We start from the raw sequence: 22065 nt of genomic DNA, 5'->3' as shown, positions 1-22065 counted from the left end.
GAAAAACATACAGTATGTCAAAGGAAGAGATGTGCGATGGAGAGAAATAAAGGGAGTGACCTGCAGGCATGCCTATGTGTGTGTGTGTGTGTGTATAAACACACTCAGCACACAAGACTGTAAACAAAGCAAACACGTGAAGGAGAGGAGATGGGGAGTGGTGAGAAGATCAGAAAGAATCGACAGAGGCAACTATGGGAGCAGGGGCCTGGGGCTGGGAGTGAGCCTGCCATCCTAGGGAGCAGCAAGGATGCTTGTGGCTGCAGCAGGAGCGGGAGGCCATGAGGTCAGGAGGGCCTGCGGGCAGTGGGCAGCAACTGCTGGAGGCCAAGTGCAGAAATGTTGCTGCTGCTGCTAAGTCGCTTCAGTCGTGTCCGACTCTGTGCGACCCCATAGACGGCAGCCCACCAGGCTCCTCTGTCCCTGGGATTCTCCAGGCAAGAACACTGGAGTGGGCTGCCATTTCCTTCTCCAAGTGCAGAAATGATCTGACCTCATTTAACAATGAACAGGATCCCTCCCACCGCTGTGGTACTGGTACAGATTGCATCCACCACGGGGGGCCATGTCAAGAATCCAGGTGGGACATGATGGCGACACGGACCAGGGGGGAGCCATGAAAGCAGAGGCAGATGCTGGTGCTTGGATCCCAAGCGAAGAAGAGGCTTCTGAGGGGAGGGCATGAGCAACTGTACCAAATGCTGCTGAGAGTAGAGCAAGGTGAGGACTGAGAAATGACCACCGGGTTCAGTCACAGGGAGCCCACCGGGGACCCTGATGAGAACATTTAAAGAGGATTCAGTCTTCCCTGGTAGCTCAGCTGGTAAAGAATCTGCCTGCAACACAGGAGACCCCGGTTCAATTCCTGGGTCAGGAAGCTCCACTGGAGAAGGGATAGGCTACCCACTCCAGTATTCATGGGCTTTCCTGGTGTCTCAGATGGTAAAGAATCCATCTGCAATGTGGGAGACTGGGGTTCGATCCCTGGGTTGGGAAGATCTCCTGGAAGAGGGCATGGCAACCCACTCCAGTATTCTTGCCTGGAGAATCCCCATGGACAAAGGAGCCGGGCGGGCTACAGTCCATGAGGTCGCAAAGAGTCAGACACGACTGAGCGACTAAGCACACACAGGAACGATGGAGTGGAGAGAAGGGAGGGAGGGAGGGAGAAGGACTGGAGACAGCGCAGGCTCCCCTGTAAGAAGCTCTGCTCTAAACAGGGCACTAGAGGCAAATGCGAGTTAGGGGTTTTTTGTATTGCTATTTTTTTCAGTTGGGAGAAATTAAAGCCTGCTTTTATGCTGATGGAAAAAATCCAGTAGAAAGGGCAATACAGATGGTGCAAGAGAAAGAGGGGAACATTGCCAGAGAGATCGCCCCAGCCTCTCCCCACTTCAAGCCAATAGAAGTTCTCTTTGAGGGGGATGATGGGGGTTCTGGAAATGGCAGCAGGCTGGGCCCAGGACAACTGGGTCCTGCCCTAAATCTGCCCTTTACTGGCAGTGGGACTCTGTGCCAGCCCCTTAACACCCGTGACCTCGGGTATATCTAGAAAGCAGGTCTTCTAACAGAAGCACTGCCGCCCTCTCTGGGATGTGATGGAGATCCCACGAGATAATATGTGTGAAAGTGCCTTGTAAAATGGAAAGGGTGGAACCGATAGTTGGGATTGTTTTTATTATTTCTAATAACAAATGATTATTAAACAAATTTAAGGGATTACTGTTCATCCAACCCTACTTGTCTGCACAGTCTCCCCGCACAGCTGACGCACTTGCAGCAGCAAGAAGCCAAGCACACTTCCTGACCCTCCCTCAGTGATTGCCCTCCTCCCACTTTGCCCTGCCTGGACCCCTCTTCTTCCATTTGTCCCTGCAAACACTGTTCTCTTCGGCCTCCCCAGTCTCACTCCCCTCAGTCTGACCCTCCTGCTTCCTTTCCTCCTAGGCTGACTCCCCTGACCCATCCTTTTCATTGAGATTTGTCTTCAGCAGGTACTATCTGCAGGAAGGGCTTCCCTGATGGCTCAGCAGGTAAAAAAAATGCCTGCAATGCAGGAGATATATGAGATGTGGGTTTGATCCCTGGGTCAGAAAGATCCCCTGGAGAAGGACATGGCAACTCAGTCAACTAGTATTCTTGCCTGGAGAATCCCCACAGACAGAGGAGCCTGGCAAGCTCCAGTCCATGGGGCTGCAAAGAGTCGGATGTCTCTGAACGACTAAACACACACACACACACCTCTGTAAGAAAGACTGCTGGTCCGGAACCAAGAGCAATTAGTGCCATAGGATAATCAACCATCCTGGTTTGTCCAAGCTTGCAGTTCCCAGGGGGTTTCCCCTCAAGAAGGAGGACTTTCAGTGCTGAGACTAGTAAAGTTCTGGGTCAACCAGGATGAGTTGGTGCCCTAGTCTTGATCAAGGCCACACTAGTTGATTTACCATTCATTGGTTTATGTCTCCTGCATTGGCAGGCAGGTTCTTTCCCACTAGTGCCACCTGGGGAGGGATTTAGTCTCTGAGCTCAAGCTCCTCATCTTAATTTGAGAACAACAGAAACTATTTTGTAGAGCTACGGTGAGGAGTTAGTGCATGTGAAGAGCTTGCTGCGAGAGAAGTAAGTGCTCAATAAAATATTAACTATCATCGTTATCGTTATCATCATCAACACTCTCAGCTTGGTGAGGCAGCCAAGGACAAGTTCGGTCTAAATGCATCTGTCACCGAGTACTTGGAATCTCCTTTACTCCAAGAAGTCTTCCCAGATTACCTCCAGGAGACAGCCAGGGCTAACTTAGTCCATGTGGTGGGGACACCCTCACTTTCCTGCTCCCACAAGCGACACTCAACCTCTCCCCAGGAACCAGGGGTATCCCTTCCCAGCTCTGTTTAAAGTGTCAGTTCTGCTGTTACAACCTTCCATGCCCGTGCATGGGTCAGCTGATCTGTCTTGGAGACCTGAGCAGCACTGAGTCCCGCCCCTGCCCACTGACGCTCCATGGGGGTTCAGAGGAGTGGACTATGAGGAAGATAGGGACGGAAGAGGGGCCTGAGGAGGTGGTGGGGGGCTGAGAAGGCGGGGCCCCGGGGGGTACACTCACCAATGTAAACACGCCTGCTCCCAGCACGGCATACACTGCGTGGAGCCAGGGCACCTGCAAGGCAGACAAAAATATGGACTCAGGGAGGGTGAGGGTGGGCGGCGGGGGTGAGGGGCAGCGGGGAGGGGAGAAGGGGTCAGTCCTGAGAATGGAGGGCGCAGGACAGACCTCCCCGGGGGGCCCCTCTCTCTCACCACCCCCCTAACCCAGCCCCAGACCGAGAGGTCCTTAACCCTCTGGGCTAGGGGAGCCCCAGAATAACAGTGATCGTGAGGGGCTGGCAGGGGAGCTCCCGACTGGCCAGCACTTCTTCGCTCCACACACAGCCCCAGGCTGAGGCTGGCCCAGGGTGACTCATCCTATGGGGCCCTGTCATCCTCCCAGCCTGAGTCTGGCCGGAGGCTGCGCCCTCCTCCCAGCGTGCACTCATTCCTGTGCTTTCGGTCCCCCTGTCGGGACTCCCTGGCTCTGCCTGTGGAGGTGAGGGTCTCAGGGGAAAGCGGATAGACTTTAGTCGGGGAGGAGGGGCACCCGGAGTCCTTGTCGCTGAACTTGATGGGATTGTCTGCCCCCGCTTCCCAACCTCCGCTCCCCCGGGGAGACTCAATGGCACCTGGCTGTGTGTGGAAACCTTGCAAGAGGTGCCAAACCAGCCATGCCCTCTGTAGGGCCTTCCCCCAGAAGATTCCTGGAAACACAGGCATCCTATGAGCCTGACCTGGGTCAATAAAGGGTTCTTTGACGCTCTGGGCCCCTTCCTGTACCCCCTCCCCCATCCTAGATACACAGAGGGCCCCTAGGCCAGCTCCGGTTCCTCCCTTCGTCAACAGGATCCTGGGAAGAGCCAAGGAAATGCCAGAACCAATCCTGATGTCCTGGACTGGGAGCCAATACCCGGGGGCTGGGCAGGATGGGGTAGGGGAGGGGCAGGGAAGAAGGCTGCTCTTGGCCTGGAAGAAAAGGGGTGGTGGGGACCAAGAGGAGCCTGGGGGCAGGCACAGCACTGGGTTTTCAGCAGGGGTCCAGTAGCTGCTCTCTTGGGTTCCCAGGACTCAAACCCCGTCCTGTGATGCCCTCGGTCTGCCCCTTCTCCACCTGCAGCAGCCCGAGTGCCTGGGCCTCAGCCGAGGTCACTGAGCCCCGAGCAGTCCTAGCTGGGTTTCCCGGGCAGGCCAGACACTTAAAGAGCCGAGATTCGACTGTTCCCATGGACCCCCTCATGACGTGAGGGTGTGCTTAAAGCCCTGTCGTCTCACTTTCCACCTGCCTGGCCAGCCAGATCCTGGCTCTCTGGACTTGACTGATCCCCCCAGAGTCCCAGGAGGCCTGTCCTCAGGGCCCCTCTGGGCTTCGTAGCCCCATGGAGCTCCAGAGCCCCTCGCCTGCCTAGGGTTTACAAACGCTCCTAGCCCTCCGCCTCAGCCTCACCTCCACCCTAGCGGGGAGGATGGGAAAGGTGAAGCCGGATGTGGCTTGTGGAGCAGGCAGGTGCCCAGACCTGCCAAGAAAAGCCTGTGTTTGCTTACGCTGCCAACAAGCCCACGGAAGGTGCCAGGAGGGGCAGGACTGAATGGCAGGCTGTGAGGCCTTGGCTCCGGGCCTTCCCTGGAGGGCGCAGGAGGAAGCGGCGGCCTCGGGCCAGCAATCCCACCCCCTTTATCCCCAGGGGCGGCAGGCAGGCAGAGCCACAGACTCACATATTGGAAGGGCAGGAGGATGGCCAGGATGAGCCCACTGAAGAAGAGGGTCATGAGCAGCACGAAGAGCACACCTTGGCAGGATGTGAAGTCGAACTGCAGGGACGGGCTGAGCGTCAGCTGCCGGGCCCCTCAGGCCTGCACAGGGCGGCCTGGCGTTCCTGGGGGCCCTGGCCAGGCAGCACGCTGGCCAGAAGGCCTTGGCCTCGGCAGCAGGCTGTCTTCCAGTGCTCACCCCAGAATCTGGCGTTCCTCCCCATCCACTCCAGGTGCCGTCCCCACATGCTTCTCATCCTTGTGACGTCTCCCCAGCCAGGGATCCAAGCTCAGAGCCTGCACCCCACCTGCCTTCCCGGGCCCACGGGCCCCAGAGCTGACCTTGGTCTGGAAGCTGAAGACGGTGACCGAGAGGCAGACGAGGGCCGTGATGCTCAGGCACAGCAGCACAGATGTGGTGTTGTAGTAACTGCAGGACCCGCGGGCAGGGGCTCAGCTTAGGGGCAGGGCTTCTGGTCTCCCCCAGCCCTCTTCCCAGGCCCACCCGCTTCTGCAAGGACCTGATCCCACCACCGTGGGGGCCCCACCTTCCCTCCTTTCCCATGATCCTCCCTCTCCTGCCTCCCCTTCCTTTCTACTAGAACCCAACCTCCCAACATGCTTAAGACTCGAAATCCTGTTAGAAGGATCCTGGAGAGGTGGTGGTGGTGGTGGGGTTTGTGCTGGTATATAGAGGTGGCTTTCAGGGAACTGCATGAGCATGAGTCTGGGGTCCTTTCAGCTGCAGTTTGAGAGGTGTCACCTTGCTCTCCTCCATCTCCCACCCCAACCCCGCCAGCCTGGCCAGGTCTTGGAGGCACTGTCCCGTAGAGTGCAGGAGGAGTGGGCTTGAAGCCAGCATTTCCTACCTGCCTGCCCCTCCCCAACACCTGCCTAGCCAGCGCTCCCAGGAGGGATAGTGTTTGGGGCAACTCCCCCATTCTGCCTATCCGCTTTACCTGGACAACATTCCAGTGAGGTAGGCCATGGACAGGGTCTGAAAGGAGAACAGCGTGAGGGAATGGTGGGGCCCAGACACCTTCAAGGGCCTCCCCTTGCGTGCACCCCTCAACTCTGAGTCTGCTTTGTGCATATGCGCTTACCTCCAGGACTTCATCTGGGGAAGGAGGTCCCAACGGGCCTTGAGCCAGCTGTGCCTTTGTTCTTTTGCAGCCCTTCTCTTCCCCTTTCCTACGACCATCCCCATTGTCACCCACAGCTCTAGGATTTCCCACACAAACCTCTTAAAAACACAATCATAGTGGAAAGAGAGAGTGGATGGAGTGGAGAGAGAAAGCTCATTTGGAAAGAGAGGGTGAACTGTCTTCGAAGAAAAAGTGGGGTGAAAATACCCCTGCCTCCCTCAGTGACCTCATCTTGGCTGTCCCCAACTCCTGGCCCTCGAAATTCACCCTGCATCCCTGCTCCCTCCATCACTACAGCATCTGTCCCCAGATACCCCCGCGTCACTTACAAAGATGGTCAGGAGGATCAGGTTCCAGGGGAAATGCCTCCTGTAAGGCAAGCCGCGGAGTTCAGAGGAGAGTGGGGGTGTGGGCAGCACAGACTGGGGCTCCGCAAGCTCACCCCCGCTCCTGGGGCACATCCCCACGGGCCCCCATCTGTCCACTCACCCTCCCCCTACCTTTGAGGTGCCAAGGAAACGGGGGAAGGCAGGCCTGCTTAACAGAGCTCAGAAAATGGGGCTCTCTTAGGGGTGCACAGCACTGGTGGCAGGCGGGACTGGGGCCAGAACTTCCAAGACCCTGTTCATGTTCCCACAAGCTTCCCCCGCCACCATCTTTACCTGGGTCCAGAACAGCAGGCCAGGGTCAGGTAGGTCGCAAAGAACACAGCGCTGCGAGAGACAGACGGGGGAGTCAGCTGGTCTTTCCTGAAGCCTTTCCACTCCGTCGCCTGCTCAACCCACTCTCTGCCCACAGGACACCAAGCAGGGTGCTGCAGGGCAGGGGCAGGGATTGGTTAAGCCCACAAGCATCCTAGAACCTTGCAACGGACAGGGTGATAGTCCAGTTCCAAAAGAGAGGAAAGATGAGCCTACTTCTAGAAATCATGAATCTTGGGTGCCATAGAATAGCTAACCACCCAATCCAAAGTGGTTTTCCTCCAGATAATATAACGTGTGTGTGTGTGTGTGTGTGTGTGTGTGTGTGTATACACAAACGTGGACTTCCCAGGTGGCCTGGTGGTGAAGAATCCACCTGTCAATGCAGGAGACACAAGAGATGCAAGTTTGATCCCTGGGTCGGGAAGATCCCCTGGAATAGGGAATGGCAACTCACTCCAGTATTCTTGCCTGGAAGATTCCATGGACAGAGGAGCCTGGCAGGCTGCAGTCCACGGAGTTGCAAAGCATGAGACATGACTGAACACACACACGTGCGCGCATAGATACAGGTGTATATGTGTAGTTTCATATGTGGAGTTCACATAGTGTTCTCTATGTGCCAGCCAGAGAACTACATGCTTTATGACTATTAACTAATATAATCCTCACATCGTCTCTGTGAGGCTCACTGGGGCCAGCCGACTTGTCCAAGGTCACACAACTACCACAACAGCAGAGGCAGGGTTAGAACCCAGGCATTCTGGCCCCAGAGTCCTCGCTTATAACCACTACCCCACACTGCCTCCTTCAGGCCTTTCCCTGGACCTGTTGCTACTTGTAACGATCTTGTTTTTCCTGCCAGCACCTGGCACAGTGAGAAGTACCTATGGCATGAATTTCTGGATCAGGTGGCCATGTCCACCAGGAGACTGGCAAGAAGCTCAAGTGAAACCCAGAGACAAGGATTCAGGGTTGAGGATTTTCTGGAGAGCAGTGGAAGTGGAGGCCAGTCCAGGAGGTGGGAGATGAGGGCTGAGGACCCAAGGGTAGGGCATGCCCATGCCTACCTAGATTGGTGCCAACACCAGTGCATGGTCTCCAGTGCCCAATGTGCCCTCAGACATGACACCTGTCATCCCTCCCCATCTCTCTCCTCAGTTCTCTCATCCATCCCCTATGGCAGCAATGCCAACCATCCTCCTCCAGCTTCAAACCTCCCAGGCTGCCTCACTCTCCTGCCTGGTCTGCCCTGATGTGTCCCAGAAAGATCTGGGATGAGGTGGGGCGCCCTGGCTCCCTGTCTGCCACCTGAAAACATCACGTCACGGATCTCTGTGTGCTTCCTCCTGTGCCTCCTCTCATTGCAGACTAATCCCCAAGCCTCTGGGTCCCACACCCTCCCCTGTCCTACCACTGACCACCACCACTTCTCCCTCACACACCTCCTCAGCTGTTCCCCATCTTTAAACAACACCTTCCATGGTTCTAGCTACTGCTACTTTATCCACCCACCCTTACAGCCAAGCTTCTTGAAAAAGTTGTTGCTGTTCAAGGCATTTTCTCCATCTCATTACTCCTCAACAAACCAGCCTGAGCCCCAGCTTAATGAGAGCTATCTTTGCAACATCACTATGACCTTGTTGAGTCCAGCTGACGCTCGTCCATCCTTGTCTTTCCTGGCTTCTCAATATCTGGTCTCTCACTTGCTGCCCTGGTTCCACAGTGACATAGCCTTGGGTTCCCGCCTGACTCCCTCGGTCACTCCTTCTCCACCCGCTTCAGCACCGGTCTCTTCCGTCAGGCTCCTCCTTTCATGCTCCCCTTGGGTGGGTTCACGCATTCCTAGGACTCCCTTTATAAGGCAGATGCTCGGGACTTGCACGCCCATATTTCTGATCTAGAATCTCCTTCTCAACCTCAGACCTGAATAACCAACTGCCTACTGGGCAGACACGTTCAGAAATATGCCCAATGCAGAAGGTTAGAGTCGAACTTGTCCTCTGCCTTGCTCCTTCTTGGGCACCCCCCATTGCAGCCTTGGAGGCACCCACCCAGCAGCTCCGTCAGCTGTGACACCCAGCCTGCTACACCCAGCTAATCACTTGGACCTGTAAGTCCTCTACCTAGGCAGCTCTCAAATCTGTTCCCTTTTCTCCATTCCTGCAACCACCCTTTTAGGTTGAGCCACCTCTGTCTATCTGGTCCTTCTGCCTCCAACCCTACCTGCCACTCTCCAAGCTACAGGCAGATTCCATCATGTGACTCTTCTGTTTAAAATTCCAAAGACCTGGCAATGTCTTCTGTGATCCACTCCCCGCCTACCTCTCCAGCCCATCCTGCACCATGCTCCACCCCTCCATCTACCCTCTCATCGCCCTCCGCATCCTCACGGGGTGACCACCTCCCTCTGCCCCTGCTGGGAAGGACTGACTGGCGAGGATGCCTGTGGCCGGGGTTGGAAGGGCTTGCTCTGTGCACCGCAGGCAGAACTCAGCTGAAGCCTGCACCTCATACCCCACAGGCCTGCTCATCGGATCTGCACCCAGGCGTAGCATCTGGAAGGACCTATTGTCTAATCCTCAGCGTAGCACGGGTTAGGCTATCTTTAAACATTCCTGGATGAAAAACTCAGGGAATGCAGGGGTTGAGACAAGCCCACTGGATTTCGTGAACAGGAGCCCTCTGTCTTCACCCTTCCCTGCTCTTCAGCGGCTCGCAAATGCTGCGTCACTGTTGCCACGGTGATGGAGGGGTTCTCAGTGCCATGACCAGGGCTGCTGCAAGACATCCTGCTCTGTGAGGGACTGTGGCATCACCCTGCCCTTGGAGTTGTTAAGAAACACTCCGGCACTTGCTCTCTTTGGGTCCCCCTTGAGTCACCGGTCAGTCACTTCAGCAATAATGATAATAATAATACCACAGTCTATGTGTATCCTGCGTGTGGGGCCTATCTCCCTGGCCAGTCTAGAAGCTTCCTGAGGGCAGAGCTCAACCTCCTTCTCTCTCCGGTCCAGAGCTCCCCAACCCTCCAAATGAGTGGTTGGGAGGAAGGGCAGAGGGACGGGTGGCCTGGGGGCAGCTTAGGAGCCTGACCCTCACATTTCCCATCCCAGCTCTGGCCCCACTGTCATGTGACCTTGAACAAGCTGCTGAATTGCAGAGCCCCAGCTTCCTGCTTTGTCAAATAGGAATACTGGTACCAGCTCACTGGGCTGTAGCGAGAGTTGGATGGAAGCACCCAGTACAGCCTTGAGCACCAAGGCCTGGTGAAGGGTAGGGACTTGAGGATGAGAGCTGTTATTATTATGACTAGATCCTGGCCGACTGACAGCTTCCTGGAGAGACTGGGACCCACCCCGCCCCCCGGCCCAGCTCTGGACTCACATTTGTCCTCCTCTGTCTGGCTCCCCCCACCTCTATACCACAGGCCTTACTCCCCCCACTGCAGGGAGGCATGCAGTTCCTGCTGCTGCGGCTCAGAGGAAGCAATCAGACAGTAAGGCAAGAGCCCACTGAGGGAGGTAATTGGGGCCTGGAGAAAGCGAGGGCTGGGGGTGGGGGTGCTGGGAGGCGGCCGTCCAGGGAGTGGAGAACGAGTCACAGGAGTGAGAGAGACAGACTCGTCAGATCCAGGGCCCCAGGGCCTGAGCTGGAGCCATGGTCTATTTACAGAATGTCAACACAGAGGCACGAGGCTCAGGTGGAGGCCAGCGTCCAAACCCAGCGTCCTCTCCCAACTTACGCTGCTCTGGAACCAGTTTCTGGCTGTTGGGGAGGCTGCCGGGCACGGAGGGGATGTGTAACAGCTTTGCGGTCAGAAAGACAGGCTTCAATCCTGGCTCTGCTGCTTAGGAAGCAACATCTTCACTCTGACCTTCATTTTTTTTTAATGTATAAAATGGTACTAATAACAGTATTTGCCTGGGAGGTTTATTGTTAGGGATCGAATGAGGAATATCTGCAAATCCCACGGCACAGTGCCTCATACAGAGAAAAAGACCTATTTCATTCTTATTGCTATTAAGGACTTGGTACTTGGAGGGGGTGAGACCCATTAGATGTCAGCCCTGCTAGGTGTCCGACCCAGAGGCAGACTCAGGACCAAGGTGAGGTGGGGAGGGGGCTGGAAGGACAGAGCCACAGGCTGGCTTTTTGCAGGACAGCACAGCATCTAGGTGATGAATTCATCAGCACCATTAAGGCTTTGCCATCCTCCACGGAAAGCTCAGGGCCCAGGCCCAGTTCCGGCTTATCTCCACCCCCATCCATCCCTGAGCCCAGCACAGCATCTCTGTTTTCTGCCTGGAGATGCTGAGGAGGAAGGAGGATGCTAAGTCTCGGCATTCGGAGGTCAGAGTCTCACACCCGCCCTCCGTGGGTCGACTCTGCCTCCACTTCCTGAGCTGCTTATTCTTGGATTGTTCCCCTGCTCCATCTGCTCAGGGCACAGAGTCCTGAAGACTCCCCCACAGAAGGCCTGACGAGGGGCCTGGCAACTCTACTCTCGAGGTCTCGGGGCTCAGAGGCTGCCAGGAGGTGCTGACGTGCTGGGAGTCATGCCAACCCGCCACGTGGGCTGATTGGGGTGGCGGTCCCTGGGGCCTCATTAGCTTTACCCTCATTAGCGTGCCCAGATCCCCTAGACGCTTGCCTCCCTGCCTGGTCTGCAGACAGGCCCTCTGTCCTGCACCCTAAGAAAGGCTTTGGGTGTGAACGTCTCCTCCCCTGGGACCCCCAGCTTGGGGCTCTTAAAGAGCCCCAGAGGCCAAGATGTCTCCTTCCTGTCAGTCTCTGGGCTGGCTTATGTTATCTCAAGGCCCACTGTGGGACTGTTCTGGGCTTGGGTGATCCAAGAAGCTCTGGGCTGAGCCTACATTTTCCACCAGATTCCTTTTCAATAACAGGCCTGGGACAGCTGTTGTGCACAAGCTCCTTGGGTGGACACTCGGGGCCTCCATCCCAGAAGGCCCACTGCTCTGTGGGGTGTCCTAGATTCCACTCCACGGAACCTTGCAGTACTCTGCCAGCCTGGTCCCTAACTCAACAGATGTACCCCCATGCACTCCCACTCCAGCTCCCACACACGCTTTTGCTTAAGCCACTCCGGTCCCCAGTCCTCGTGGCCCCTCCTCTGAGGCACGCGGCCCCTGACGGGGACTGAGGGCTGCCCCTCCTCTTTCACAGGCCGCCTGGCCCTGCAGAGGCCGCCTTCCCAGCAGCCCCATCCCGGCCTGGGCTCGCAATGGGTGCCGAAGGAGACTTTGCTGACAGTGGTTCTGCTCTGAGCCCATGGTGGTCCGGCCTGGTGTTATCCAGAACAATTTCTTAATTGCCCACCTGGGAGGGTCAGAATAGCCTCTCAAGTTACTTTCCATGTTCCTTGCAGAGTTTAGGATAGGCGGGAGCTGACTGCTCGAGGCGAAGGGAGTCTGCCAAGCAGAGGGATTAAGAGTGCAAGCCTCAACTTGAATCCTGGGTTTGAACCCCAGCTCCACCACTGTCTGCCTGTGTGACCTTGGGCAAACTCAACCTCTCCGAGACTGAGTTTTCTGAGGTAATTATACCCAGTAGACCTGAGCGAATGCAATACTGTATATCAAGCACAGTGAACAATGCCCAGCCCTTATTAGGCACTTTATAAGTGGCAGCTATTATGATTAATAATTCATAAGCACTAATAACAACTATGTTAATAAGAGTAGCAACATTATTATTAGTGTAGGCCAAGGTGTCCCAGCCCCTCTCTGCTCAGGGTCAAGGTCTGGGTCTCTCTAGCTATGACCCCAGCGCCACCCTTCCCACCTTATGCAGGCTCCAGAACCAACACCCCTCCTCTCCCCTCCCTTTCAGACCTAAACACCTCAGAAGGGCCCTTCTGGCCATGCTCCTGTGAGGACAGTCCCCATGGTGTGGGGAGAGGCCATGGGCTGGGACTTGTCAGCAGAGACCTTCCACCCTGGGCCGCCATGGGTGCTTCTGGTGAGGGGGGTGGGTGGCGTGGAATACTCACTAGGATGCCCAGTACCAGCCTGGGTTGGCCTGGACATAGTCCTTAACGGGGTCACTGCAGAGAAGGGAGGAAGAGAGAATCTGAATTGACCCTCTGTCTCCATTTCTGGTTCTGTATCTGCACCTGCCCCCCGCCCCCAGTTCACAGGGCTGGAGAGGAAGAAAGGAGACTGCACCCCACTGGGGCAGGGGACCCCAGCTACAGTCTTGGGCTGAGACGTGGACATGCCTGGATGTAGGGCTGGTGTGTCTGAGAGGAACGACTGCTTCACAGACACTTGCTGGCCCAGAAGCATGGGGCCACCCCCACTGGATGGAGGACCCCTCCACGTGCCCAGGCTAAGGTTCTTCCCAGCACGAGGGGGGCCACTGCCCTGAACAAATATCCCCAGGCAAACATTTCCAGACCTGTCTGATGCTGGATGCCCCCAACCCCAGGCCTGGCCCCACCGCTCCTGGAGCATGCTGGTCCACATGGTCAACTCACCAGAAGGTAAAGAGAGCCACGACACCCAGGGTCACCAGCAGCTGAATCAGCAGAATAGTATAGACCTGGGGACAGGAAGGGGTTCCTCTCAGCTTAGGGGAAGGCCCGGGGGCTCAGGCCCCCAGCCAAGATCAGGAGGGCCCAGCTTCCTGGTGACTCGATCTACCCTCCAGACCCGCATCCCAGGCCCTCCACCCTCCATTTTCAGAGTCACTGGGAGGAATCCAGGCCAAGAAGAAAAGAGAGCAATGACGCTCCACAGCTTACACCCATGGGATCTGGAGAGAAGAGAGCAGGTGTTCAGGCATAGCAGGGGGTGGTGGATGCCCCCACTTAGAGCAGGTACTATCAGCTGGGATCACAGCGATGGGGAGAAGGGTGGCCTCTGGGCAGAGGGTTGGGCCAGGGGTTTCTCAAGAGGATTTTTCCTCCCACCCTCCTAGTCTGGGAGAGTTGGGGGAGGCAGTTACCTTTCTGATGAAGACTCGGCGAACCTTCTGGTCGTCCCAACTGAAGGTGGTGAAGAACTCATGGTCTCCAGTGGGGAAGCCACTCTCATAGCTGGAGTTGCTGTCTGGGTGGCAGGGGGAGGGCCATGAGTGCCCCCCACACACATATGAACACCGCCCCCGCTGGCCACCCGCTCAGAGCATTTGTCAGACTGGCTCCCGGGACCAGGCGAAGCCTCTCTCTCTAGCCCCATTCTCAAACCTCCAGCCCCACCGCATCTCTTCCCACAGAGGTCCCAGACCTCTCCCAGGGTGCCTCTCACCTGTCCTATTATGAGTCCTGAGAAAGAACTGTCTCCTCCCCTTCTTCCTGCCCCCACCCCCAGCTGGGGCTCCCTGGGGGCCATGCTCTTTCATAGAAATGTGGCCTTTCCCTCTTGTGCCCCCCATCCCCCTCCCTGGACACTCTAGCTCCCTCTCGGCTGAGAATCAGAGAGGGGACAGCCACTCCCCCAGGGCCACTTCACACATCCCCAGGGTCATTGGTCCAACCCCAGGTTGCTCTGAGGCCTTTGGGGTGGGAAGTGGAGACTCCTGGGGAGATCAGACCTGCTGGTGCTCTAGCTGGGAACCAGGGAAAGGCAGTGACTGGAGGGGAAATAAAGTCAGGTGAAGTTTGGGAGCCTGGTCCTAGAACTTAGACTTTCAGAAAAGCATGGGCTCCACAGGAAAACATGTGGATCGGTCCTCAAGACTGGCTAGCTGCGGGCCCTTAAGGGAGTCACCAGCCTTCTCTGAGTCTCTTCTATGATAGAGGTCGGTGATACCCACCCACTGGGGATGAAACAAGATAAAAGTGAAAACTTTGCACCTGATGCTGACCACACCAACCTCTTAATTCTGCATCTGAATCATTCCTAAGGCCTTAAATATGTCCACTCTATTCTCCCCTACTATCCCTACCAGCTCTCCCCGACCTTTCCCTCCACCACAATAGCCTCTATCTTGGTCTTTCAAAGCTGATGTTGGCACTGCCCTTGCTTCAAGTTCTTTGACAGCTCCCCACTGCCTTTTGGGCTTCCCCAGTGGCTCAGATGGTAAAGAATTTGCCTGAAGTCCATGCAGCTGGGGTTCCAACCCTGGGCTGGAAAGATCCCCTATAAAAGGGAATAGCTACCCACTCTAGTATTTTGGCCTGAAGAATTACATGGACAGAGGAGCCTGGTGGGCTACAGTCCACGGGGTCACAGAGAGTCAGACAGGACTTAATGACTAACACACTGCCTTTTACTCAAGTCCGAGTTCCCTAATAAAGCCTCCTCAGCCTCCCATGAGCCCTCCAGCTCCAGTGCACACTGCTCCCTGCTACTCTTCTCCAGCGTGACTATATTTTTTTCAGTGATATGTTCTCATGCCTCTGAGCCTCTGCATATTCTTTCTTTCAACCTCAGACACTCCTTTTCCCACCTCTTCACCAAGCTAACACATGCCATCCTTCAGGACTCCATGTGGATACCCCTTCCTCCAGGAAGTCCTCCCTGACTGTCCGGCAGGTGAAAGGCTGAGGCCTCCATCACCGCACCTGTTTCCCTATGTGGTGGTTGTCCATTTATTGTCTACACAGTCACTTCTGTGAATGTAAGTCTTAAAAATCGGTGCATCCCTAGAAACCAGCTTAGTGCCAGACACAGTGCCTGGTGCAGGCTTAGGAAATGTTTGTCATCTGCCGACTGAAATGAGCTGCTTTCCTCTGCCCTGACAGTTCTGTGAAAACATTCCTTACGGCAGCCATTCCTGGCAACCAGGACACAGGAAATGAGGAAGTGGGGAGGGAGGTGGACCAATTGCCAGCCTGGGGCTTGAAGACCCTAAACCTCTCATCCTTCACTACTCTGTGTACTGTCTACATTGCCTGCCAAAGCCCAAATGGCCAGGCCACAGAAAGGGAGGAAAGGAGAGAAAAAGCAGTCCTGTGGGTGTCAGGGGCAGTAGGAAGGGCTCCCATGAACACCAAACCTTTGTAGGCCCTCCAGTAGGTCACGGTGGGGTGGGTCTTCTTGGCCCGAGGAGCTTTGTGGTGGGAGGTGCGAACCATGGTGGCCACTCCTTGTGAGTAAAGACTCTGTCTGAGGCATTGTTCTTGGGGCCGCTTCTAGAATTCTGTTGGGGTTGGGGGTGGGGACTCAGTAAGGTGGGGGAGGGGATCGAGGGGCTGTTGCGGGAGGTTGAAGGGGCTGAGGAAGACTTCATTACAGCTCATGGGGGGTTGTATGTTCCCAGCCCTGAGGCAAAGTTTCCCCAGGCTGCTCAGCCTAATAGAGGGGTCCCTACCAGCCATGATTCTTAGTCTGCAAAGAGCTAGCTAGCATCAGCCTGCCTGGGTCTGCTTAGGAACTGTACCTGACTGTGAGAGATGCTAAGGCTGGTGTGGGTTAGTTGCTCCATCGTGTCTGACTCTTTGCAACCCCATGGACTGTAGCCCACCAGGCTCTTCTGTCCATGGGATTCTCCAGGCAAGAATACTGGAGTGGGTTGCTATGCCCTCCTTCAAGGGGATCTTCCAGACCCAGGGATCGAACCTGGGTCTCCTGCATTGCAGGTGGGTTCTCTACCATCTGACCCACCAGGGAATCCCACTACGGCTGATATTTGCTTCCAGTTAAGGCCTGGGGGAGGAAAAGAGTCAAGGAGAATGATGGATGAAGGGGATCCTCAGGCTGGGGCCCCCAACAACCCTGGGGCCTCCATGCACAAGGTTTCAGATCAGCCAGCATGTAAGCAGACTGCATCCCATTCACAGGGAGCCAGTCCCAGTTGAGGCCACGGCCAACTGTGGTCTTGCACTGTTCCTTCCTGTGTCCACTCTAACTTTGCCCACTCCTACTCTGCATCCCTTCCTTCTAGACCAACTCCTGGTACTTCTCCCCCATCTGTCCCCTCTTCTTGTCCTAGCTCAATAACTTGGAAAAAACCCCTCTTCCCTACTGGAGAGAACTCTGACTGCAGAAACTGTATCTCTCTTTTCTCATGGAGTTCTCCTTGACCTATCCCTAGAACAGTCCTCCAAATCCCAAACCTTTGACATCACAGCCTCATCTGACAACCACACAGTGCATCTATTTCTGGGCAACTTCTTCCTACACAAGTTTTTTCATACGGGCCCACCACTTCCCCTGAGGCTCCTGCCTCCAGGAACTGAGAGACTTACTAGGGTCCACATAGGCCCAGCTGGGGTGGAGAGGCATAGCCGAGGGGGCTGGGGGGAAGGCTCCTGCCTTGAGCCCCTCCCCAGAGGTGGCCTCCTCATAGGAGGGCGGGGCCGAGGGCACTGCCGGAGTCTCCTTCTTCTCACCATTCGCCTGCTGCTGCCCCTCTGTCCCGGGGGCCTTGTTAGCCACGGAGAGCTGTGGAGGAGAGGCAGAGAAAGACAGTCACTGGGGACAGGGCGCCACCCAAGTCCTCCGCACCAGCCCCTCCACTTCTGGGATTCCCCCAGGTACTTTTTCCCCTTACTAGAATGACAGGGGTGCAGACAAGAGTTTCCCTATTTTACGTGAGGTATATATACAACGGAATATTATTCAGCCTTAAAAAAGAAGGAATTCCTGTCATTTGCAACAGCATGAATGAACCAGGAGGACATTATGCTAAGTGAAATAAGCCAGACCCAGAAAGAAAAAACTGGAGGATCTCACTTATACATGGACTCTAAAATCGTCAAACTCACAGGAGCACAGAGTAGAACGGTGGCTGCCAGGGTCAGGGGGTGGTGGGGGGAGTGGGGAGATACTGGTCAAAGGGTACAAAGGTTCAGTTATGCACGATGAATAAGTTGTGGAAATCTACTGCACAGCACGGTGGCTAGAGTTAACAATACTGTATTGTGTCCTTGAAATCTGCTGAAAGGGTAGATCATAAGTGTTCTCGCCACCAAAAAACAAAGAGAAAGTAACTCTGTGAAGTGATGGATGTGTTAACTGGCTTGATTGGGGTGATCATTTTGCAAGTTACATGTACATCAAAATATCATACACCTTAGATACAATTTGTTTTTTCGTTTTTGGCTGTGCCGTGCAGCATGTGGGATCTTAGTTCTCCTACGGGGATCGAACCTACACTCCCTGAATGGAAGCGTGGAGTCTTAACCATTGGACCACCAGGGAAGTCCCTATATACAATTTCTATTTGTCAATTCTACCCCCAATAAAGCTGGAAAAAAGAATCTTATTTTATGGATGGGAGAACTGAGCTCTAGGAGGCTTGGAGCTGGCCAGAGGCATACACACTGGAACAGGGTTAAGAATTGAGGAAGCTGGAAATTCTTAGGAGAGCCCACCATTGGGGGTCACTGTCCTTGGGGCAGTGCCCAGCTCTATACAATTTCACCTTCTTCCTGGGGTCCAGAGAAGGGCCTCGCACAGAGTAGGCACTTAAAAAATATTACTCAATGAAAGGTTCTCTCACTCAATCTCGCTGTTACCTTGCTAACTATATTTTGACCCCTGTTTTTAAATGAGGGAACTGAGGCTCAGAGAGGAAGAATGACTCAAAGCCCGCCATGGCCCACTGGGCTGCAGAGTCCAGACACCATCCACTGGGACTGGCCTTCTTCTCCTGGGCTGGAGACGACCAAGGAGGGCAGGGATTTGGAAATCAGGGAAACAGAAAGAGGAGACGAGAGGGGGAAGGAGGAAGAGGAATACGGACTGCAGGGGAGTGAAGGGGCAAGAAGCCCTTCGCTGAGTCCATTTTGGAAATCTCGTGGCCTTCCCTAGTGGCTCAGTTGGTAAAGAATCTGCCTGCAATGCAGAAGACCCAGGTTCAATCCCTGGGTTGGCAAGGTCCACTGGAGGAGGGAATGGCAACCCACTCCAGTATTCTTGCCTGGAGAATTCCAAGGACAGAGGAGCTGGCAGGCTACAGTCCATGGGGTCACAAAAAGTCGGACACGACTGAGTGACTTTCTTTCTTATTGGAAATCTCAGCCTCTCTCCCTTAAATCAGAACAGAATCAGACTGTTACTAATGGAAGGGAAAGCGCCTTGTTCAGCCCCTTCCATCATCTTACAGACAAGGAAACTGAGGCCCAGTGGGAAATGTCCCATGGCAGGATGACAAGCCCCCACAATGTACAAGTTCAGCTTCGGTGAGAGGATATGGGCTTTGAGGGCCCGAATGAGGCCACCAGGGAAGAGATGACTTGGGAGGCAGGGGTGGTATGAAAAAGGAAACCACACCAGGATATTCTGCTTCCGTCCAGCCCTGAGGACTACTGAACTGGAGGGGCCTTTTCCATCATCAGAAAGCCTGGGAGCAAGCTGGGGGGTGGGGGGCGGAGGAGGCCGGGGCAATACATTCACCCCAGGACAGGAAGCAGCGTCAGCAAAGTGACTGATGGAGGCAGGGGTGGGAAGTGGAGGGAGAGAATCCGCAGAGGTGGGAGCGCTTCATTTTGCCATGGTGAACCCCCACCCCCTCAATCCTCAAAGAAGGGCCTCAGAACCCAGGCCTGTGGGAATGGGGCCCTGGCTCATCTGCTTCCCTCCTACTCGCCAATCCCCTTCATCACCCAGATCGGAAGGGTCATGCCCAGGAAAATCCACTTCAGCCCACCAGAACTAAGGTCCTCTGAGCCCAGACCCAGGGCTCGCACCTGGGAAAGGATTATCACCTCTGACTTCAGCCCTGTCCACACTGGTCCTCCGCACCAGGAACCACCCTGCTGACCAGACCTCCAGAGCCTTCTTGGGCCTGCCCTCTCCATATCCAGCACTCCCAAGTGAAGCCTGCCTGAATGGCAGGAGATGGTATCACCCAATGACATCATTTTTTGGCCTGAAGAGCTTGCAAACAAGGAAAAGAGGGTCTAAGAGCCCAGAAAAGATGCCATTGGCTCTGAGAAAAAAAAAAGTGGGAGCAGAAGGGAAGCCCTTCTTCTGTTTTCTCTACCCAATCCTTAGCACCACCCCAGAGGACCCTCTTCCTTTGCCCAAGGCCCTGGTGGTTGTATAATTCCACAGGCTGTCAATGTTACATAACCCTACTAGGCCAGCCAAGTCTCTGCCCCAGTCCCCCTCCTCTACATTTCAGGCCTAAAACAGGAACAAAAAGAGAAGACTGTTTTATCCGGTCCCATTCAGTCCCATGCCTGGCCAAAACCAAAACAAAAATTAGAACATCTTGAAGCAGGGTTGCCATAGTAACTCCTCAGCCACAGGGGCTGTATCCAGAAATGGAAAGATGACAGGGAGTTGGGGGGGGGGGTTCTGTGGAGGGTGTAAAAGATGAGTATAACATGGTTGGGGTTGGGATTGGACAAAAGAGGGGGGTGCCACATAAAGACTGCCTCTCAGGGCTCATCCTGGGGACACACACACACACACACACACACACACGACTCCTAAGCTGACTCCTTAAGAAGACCTGGGCATCTGTGAAGGGTCCTGTGATGCCAAAGCATGGGTGGAATGTAGATGGAGGAGAGGAGAGCCTGGTGGGCAGGAAGAGGCCACAGCCCATTCCTTGAAACGGGCCTTTGGGTCCTCTGACTTCAGCAAGGACCGCCCAGGACCTTCGCACAAGAGCCAAGCACAAGGTGCTTGCAGTGGTCCAGAGGGCTTGCTTAGGATGACGGGGAGATGGGGGAACCTGAGGATGGAGGATGGTGCGGGCGGGGGAGATGCCGGTACCTTTCCCTGTGTCATGGTGCCGTCTCTCGGGGAAGGGGTCCCTGAGGCAGAGGCGGCCGCTCGGGTGACCGCAGCCTGCCTGCGTCTCTTCCTTTCTCCGCGTGGGTTCTAGCAACATCCACTGCAGTCGGGCCAGGCGGACCGGAGCGTACCATCCAGGCACGGGGGGTGGGGGGAAGAGGGGGCGGGCCAGGAGGCTGCCGCGGAGGCCTCTGCGGAGCTGCAGGCGGCGGAGGCGGCGGCGGAGGCGGGAGGAGCACCGCCCCCTCCTCCCGCCCCCTCCACCCTGGTACCCTCACCCCCGGGGACCAGGGAGCCCAGCCCTGCAGCACTGCCCGAGTGGATGTGTCCGCGCGGGCGGGAGGAGGCTCGGGGGCTCCGTGACACCCGACCAGCTGATGCTGCCTGCCTGTAACTGCAGCTGGGTGACAGGGCCTTATCTCTGCACCATCTCTGCCGCTGACGGGCTCCATCGTACCTATGACTTTCCCCCCTCCCTCTTTGGATGCCGCCCTGGTTTCTATCTCCATCTCCACCCCCACTCTCATCGTCTCTGTTTCGTCATTGAAGCTGGAGTGGGAGAAGTCTCCGATGTCTTCTCTACCCTACTGTCCCCCTGGGCCCTAAGTCCCTGTCGGCCTTTAGGCAAACCATGTGTGGGCCTCTCTCCTTGCCTCCCTTTTCTCACCTTTGAAATGGGAGCCTTGTCACAGAGACCTTGTCACAGAGACATGGGCAAGTAGTAGGATGGGAGGATGCAGCTTCTATTTTTCTCGACCCTGCTGGGACATTTTACCAGATCTTTCTGGAGAGGCCTCTAGTTCTGTCTCAAAACCTTTTCACCTCCCTACATTTGCCCCCTTTTGCCTTCAATCTCAGCCTCCACTGCCCCTGTTACCCATCTCCTCCCCCTTCCAGAGCTGGTCCCACCCCACTCCCCAGTCTTGTCCTTGGGACTCAGCCATCACTGGGCCCTGTTTTCTGCAGTTGCTGCAGTGTTGGTCTGGGATTTGCAACCTCAAGAGCTGGGCTCGAGTCCCAGTGTAGTCACCCACTGGCTGTGTGACTTTGACAAAGCTTTAACCTCTCTGAGTTGCAGCATCTCCTGTGGGAAGGAGGCTGACAGTGGAGCTCTGTCCATCCTGGATGTACTATGATACACAGGGGTTATGGTGGCAGAAGTATACTGAAGACCACAAAGGGCTGTGAATTTTTGAGTTATTATTATTTGAAGAATCTCCTTTGAGAGTGTCTTGAACTGCCCCAGGGTGAGGGCTCAGAGATCCGCCTAAAGAAGGATATGAACCTTGAAGGATGGGAGGAGAAACCAAGATTTGGTGCAGGTGGGGGTAGGCCCCTGTCTTCTGCTTCCTTGTCGTCTCCGAGTTTGACCCACCTAGTGACTAGAGACAAAGCAGGGCCCTGGATGCTGCTGCTGCTGCTGCTGCTGCTGCTAAGTTGCTTCAGTCATGTGGGACTCTGTGCGACACCATAGACGGCAGCCTTCCAGGCTCCTCCGTCCTTGGGATTCTCCAGGCAAGAACGCTGGAGTGGGTTGCCCCGGGTTGGCAGGTAAATTGTTGATGTCTTTTTGCCACCTCCACTCATCCGCTATCTCCCACTCCATAACCACCAACTTCCCACACACTTAACTTAAACCTGGGCCTCCCTGTCCAGAGGCTTTGTCAGCAGCCCCCACTCCCACCACTAACACACACATGGAGTCTCCTCCGCATGCCCCTCCCT

The 22065-nt window shown here is 55.4% G+C and overlaps 1 protein-coding gene across 1 annotated transcript in view; it reads right to left on the bottom strand.

Moving 5' to 3' along the window:
- FAIM2 (Fas apoptotic inhibitory molecule 2) overlaps positions 1-20738 on the bottom strand; it is a 30801-nt gene extending 10063 nt beyond the window's left edge. Inside the window, exons 1-11 of the mRNA XM_069580795.1 lie at positions 20320-20738; positions 16839-17034; positions 13652-13755; positions 13182-13246; positions 12696-12749; positions 6644-6694; positions 6311-6350; positions 5796-5833; positions 5179-5266; positions 4801-4896; positions 3104-3157 (exon numbers count right to left, since the gene is read on the bottom strand). Coding sequence (XP_069436896.1) covers positions 3104-3157; positions 4801-4896; positions 5179-5266; positions 5796-5833; positions 6311-6350; positions 6644-6694; positions 12696-12749; positions 13182-13246; positions 13652-13755; positions 16839-17034; positions 20320-20334 — 801 coding nt within the window. The 5' untranslated portion in view covers positions 20335-20738. The remainder of the gene's footprint in view (positions 1-3103; positions 3158-4800; positions 4897-5178; positions 5267-5795; positions 5834-6310; positions 6351-6643; positions 6695-12695; positions 12750-13181; positions 13247-13651; positions 13756-16838; positions 17035-20319) is intronic.
- Between the last annotated feature and the right edge of the window lie 1327 nt (positions 20739-22065).

Source organism: Ovis canadensis, chromosome 3, assembly GCF_042477335.2.
Source record: "Ovis canadensis isolate MfBH-ARS-UI-01 breed Bighorn chromosome 3, ARS-UI_OviCan_v2, whole genome shotgun sequence".
In the NCBI taxonomy this organism is placed as follows: Eukaryota; Metazoa; Chordata; class Mammalia; order Artiodactyla; family Bovidae; genus Ovis; species Ovis canadensis.
Note: the sequence above shows the minus strand (reverse complement) of the source record. Positions and strands in the feature narration are given on the sequence as shown.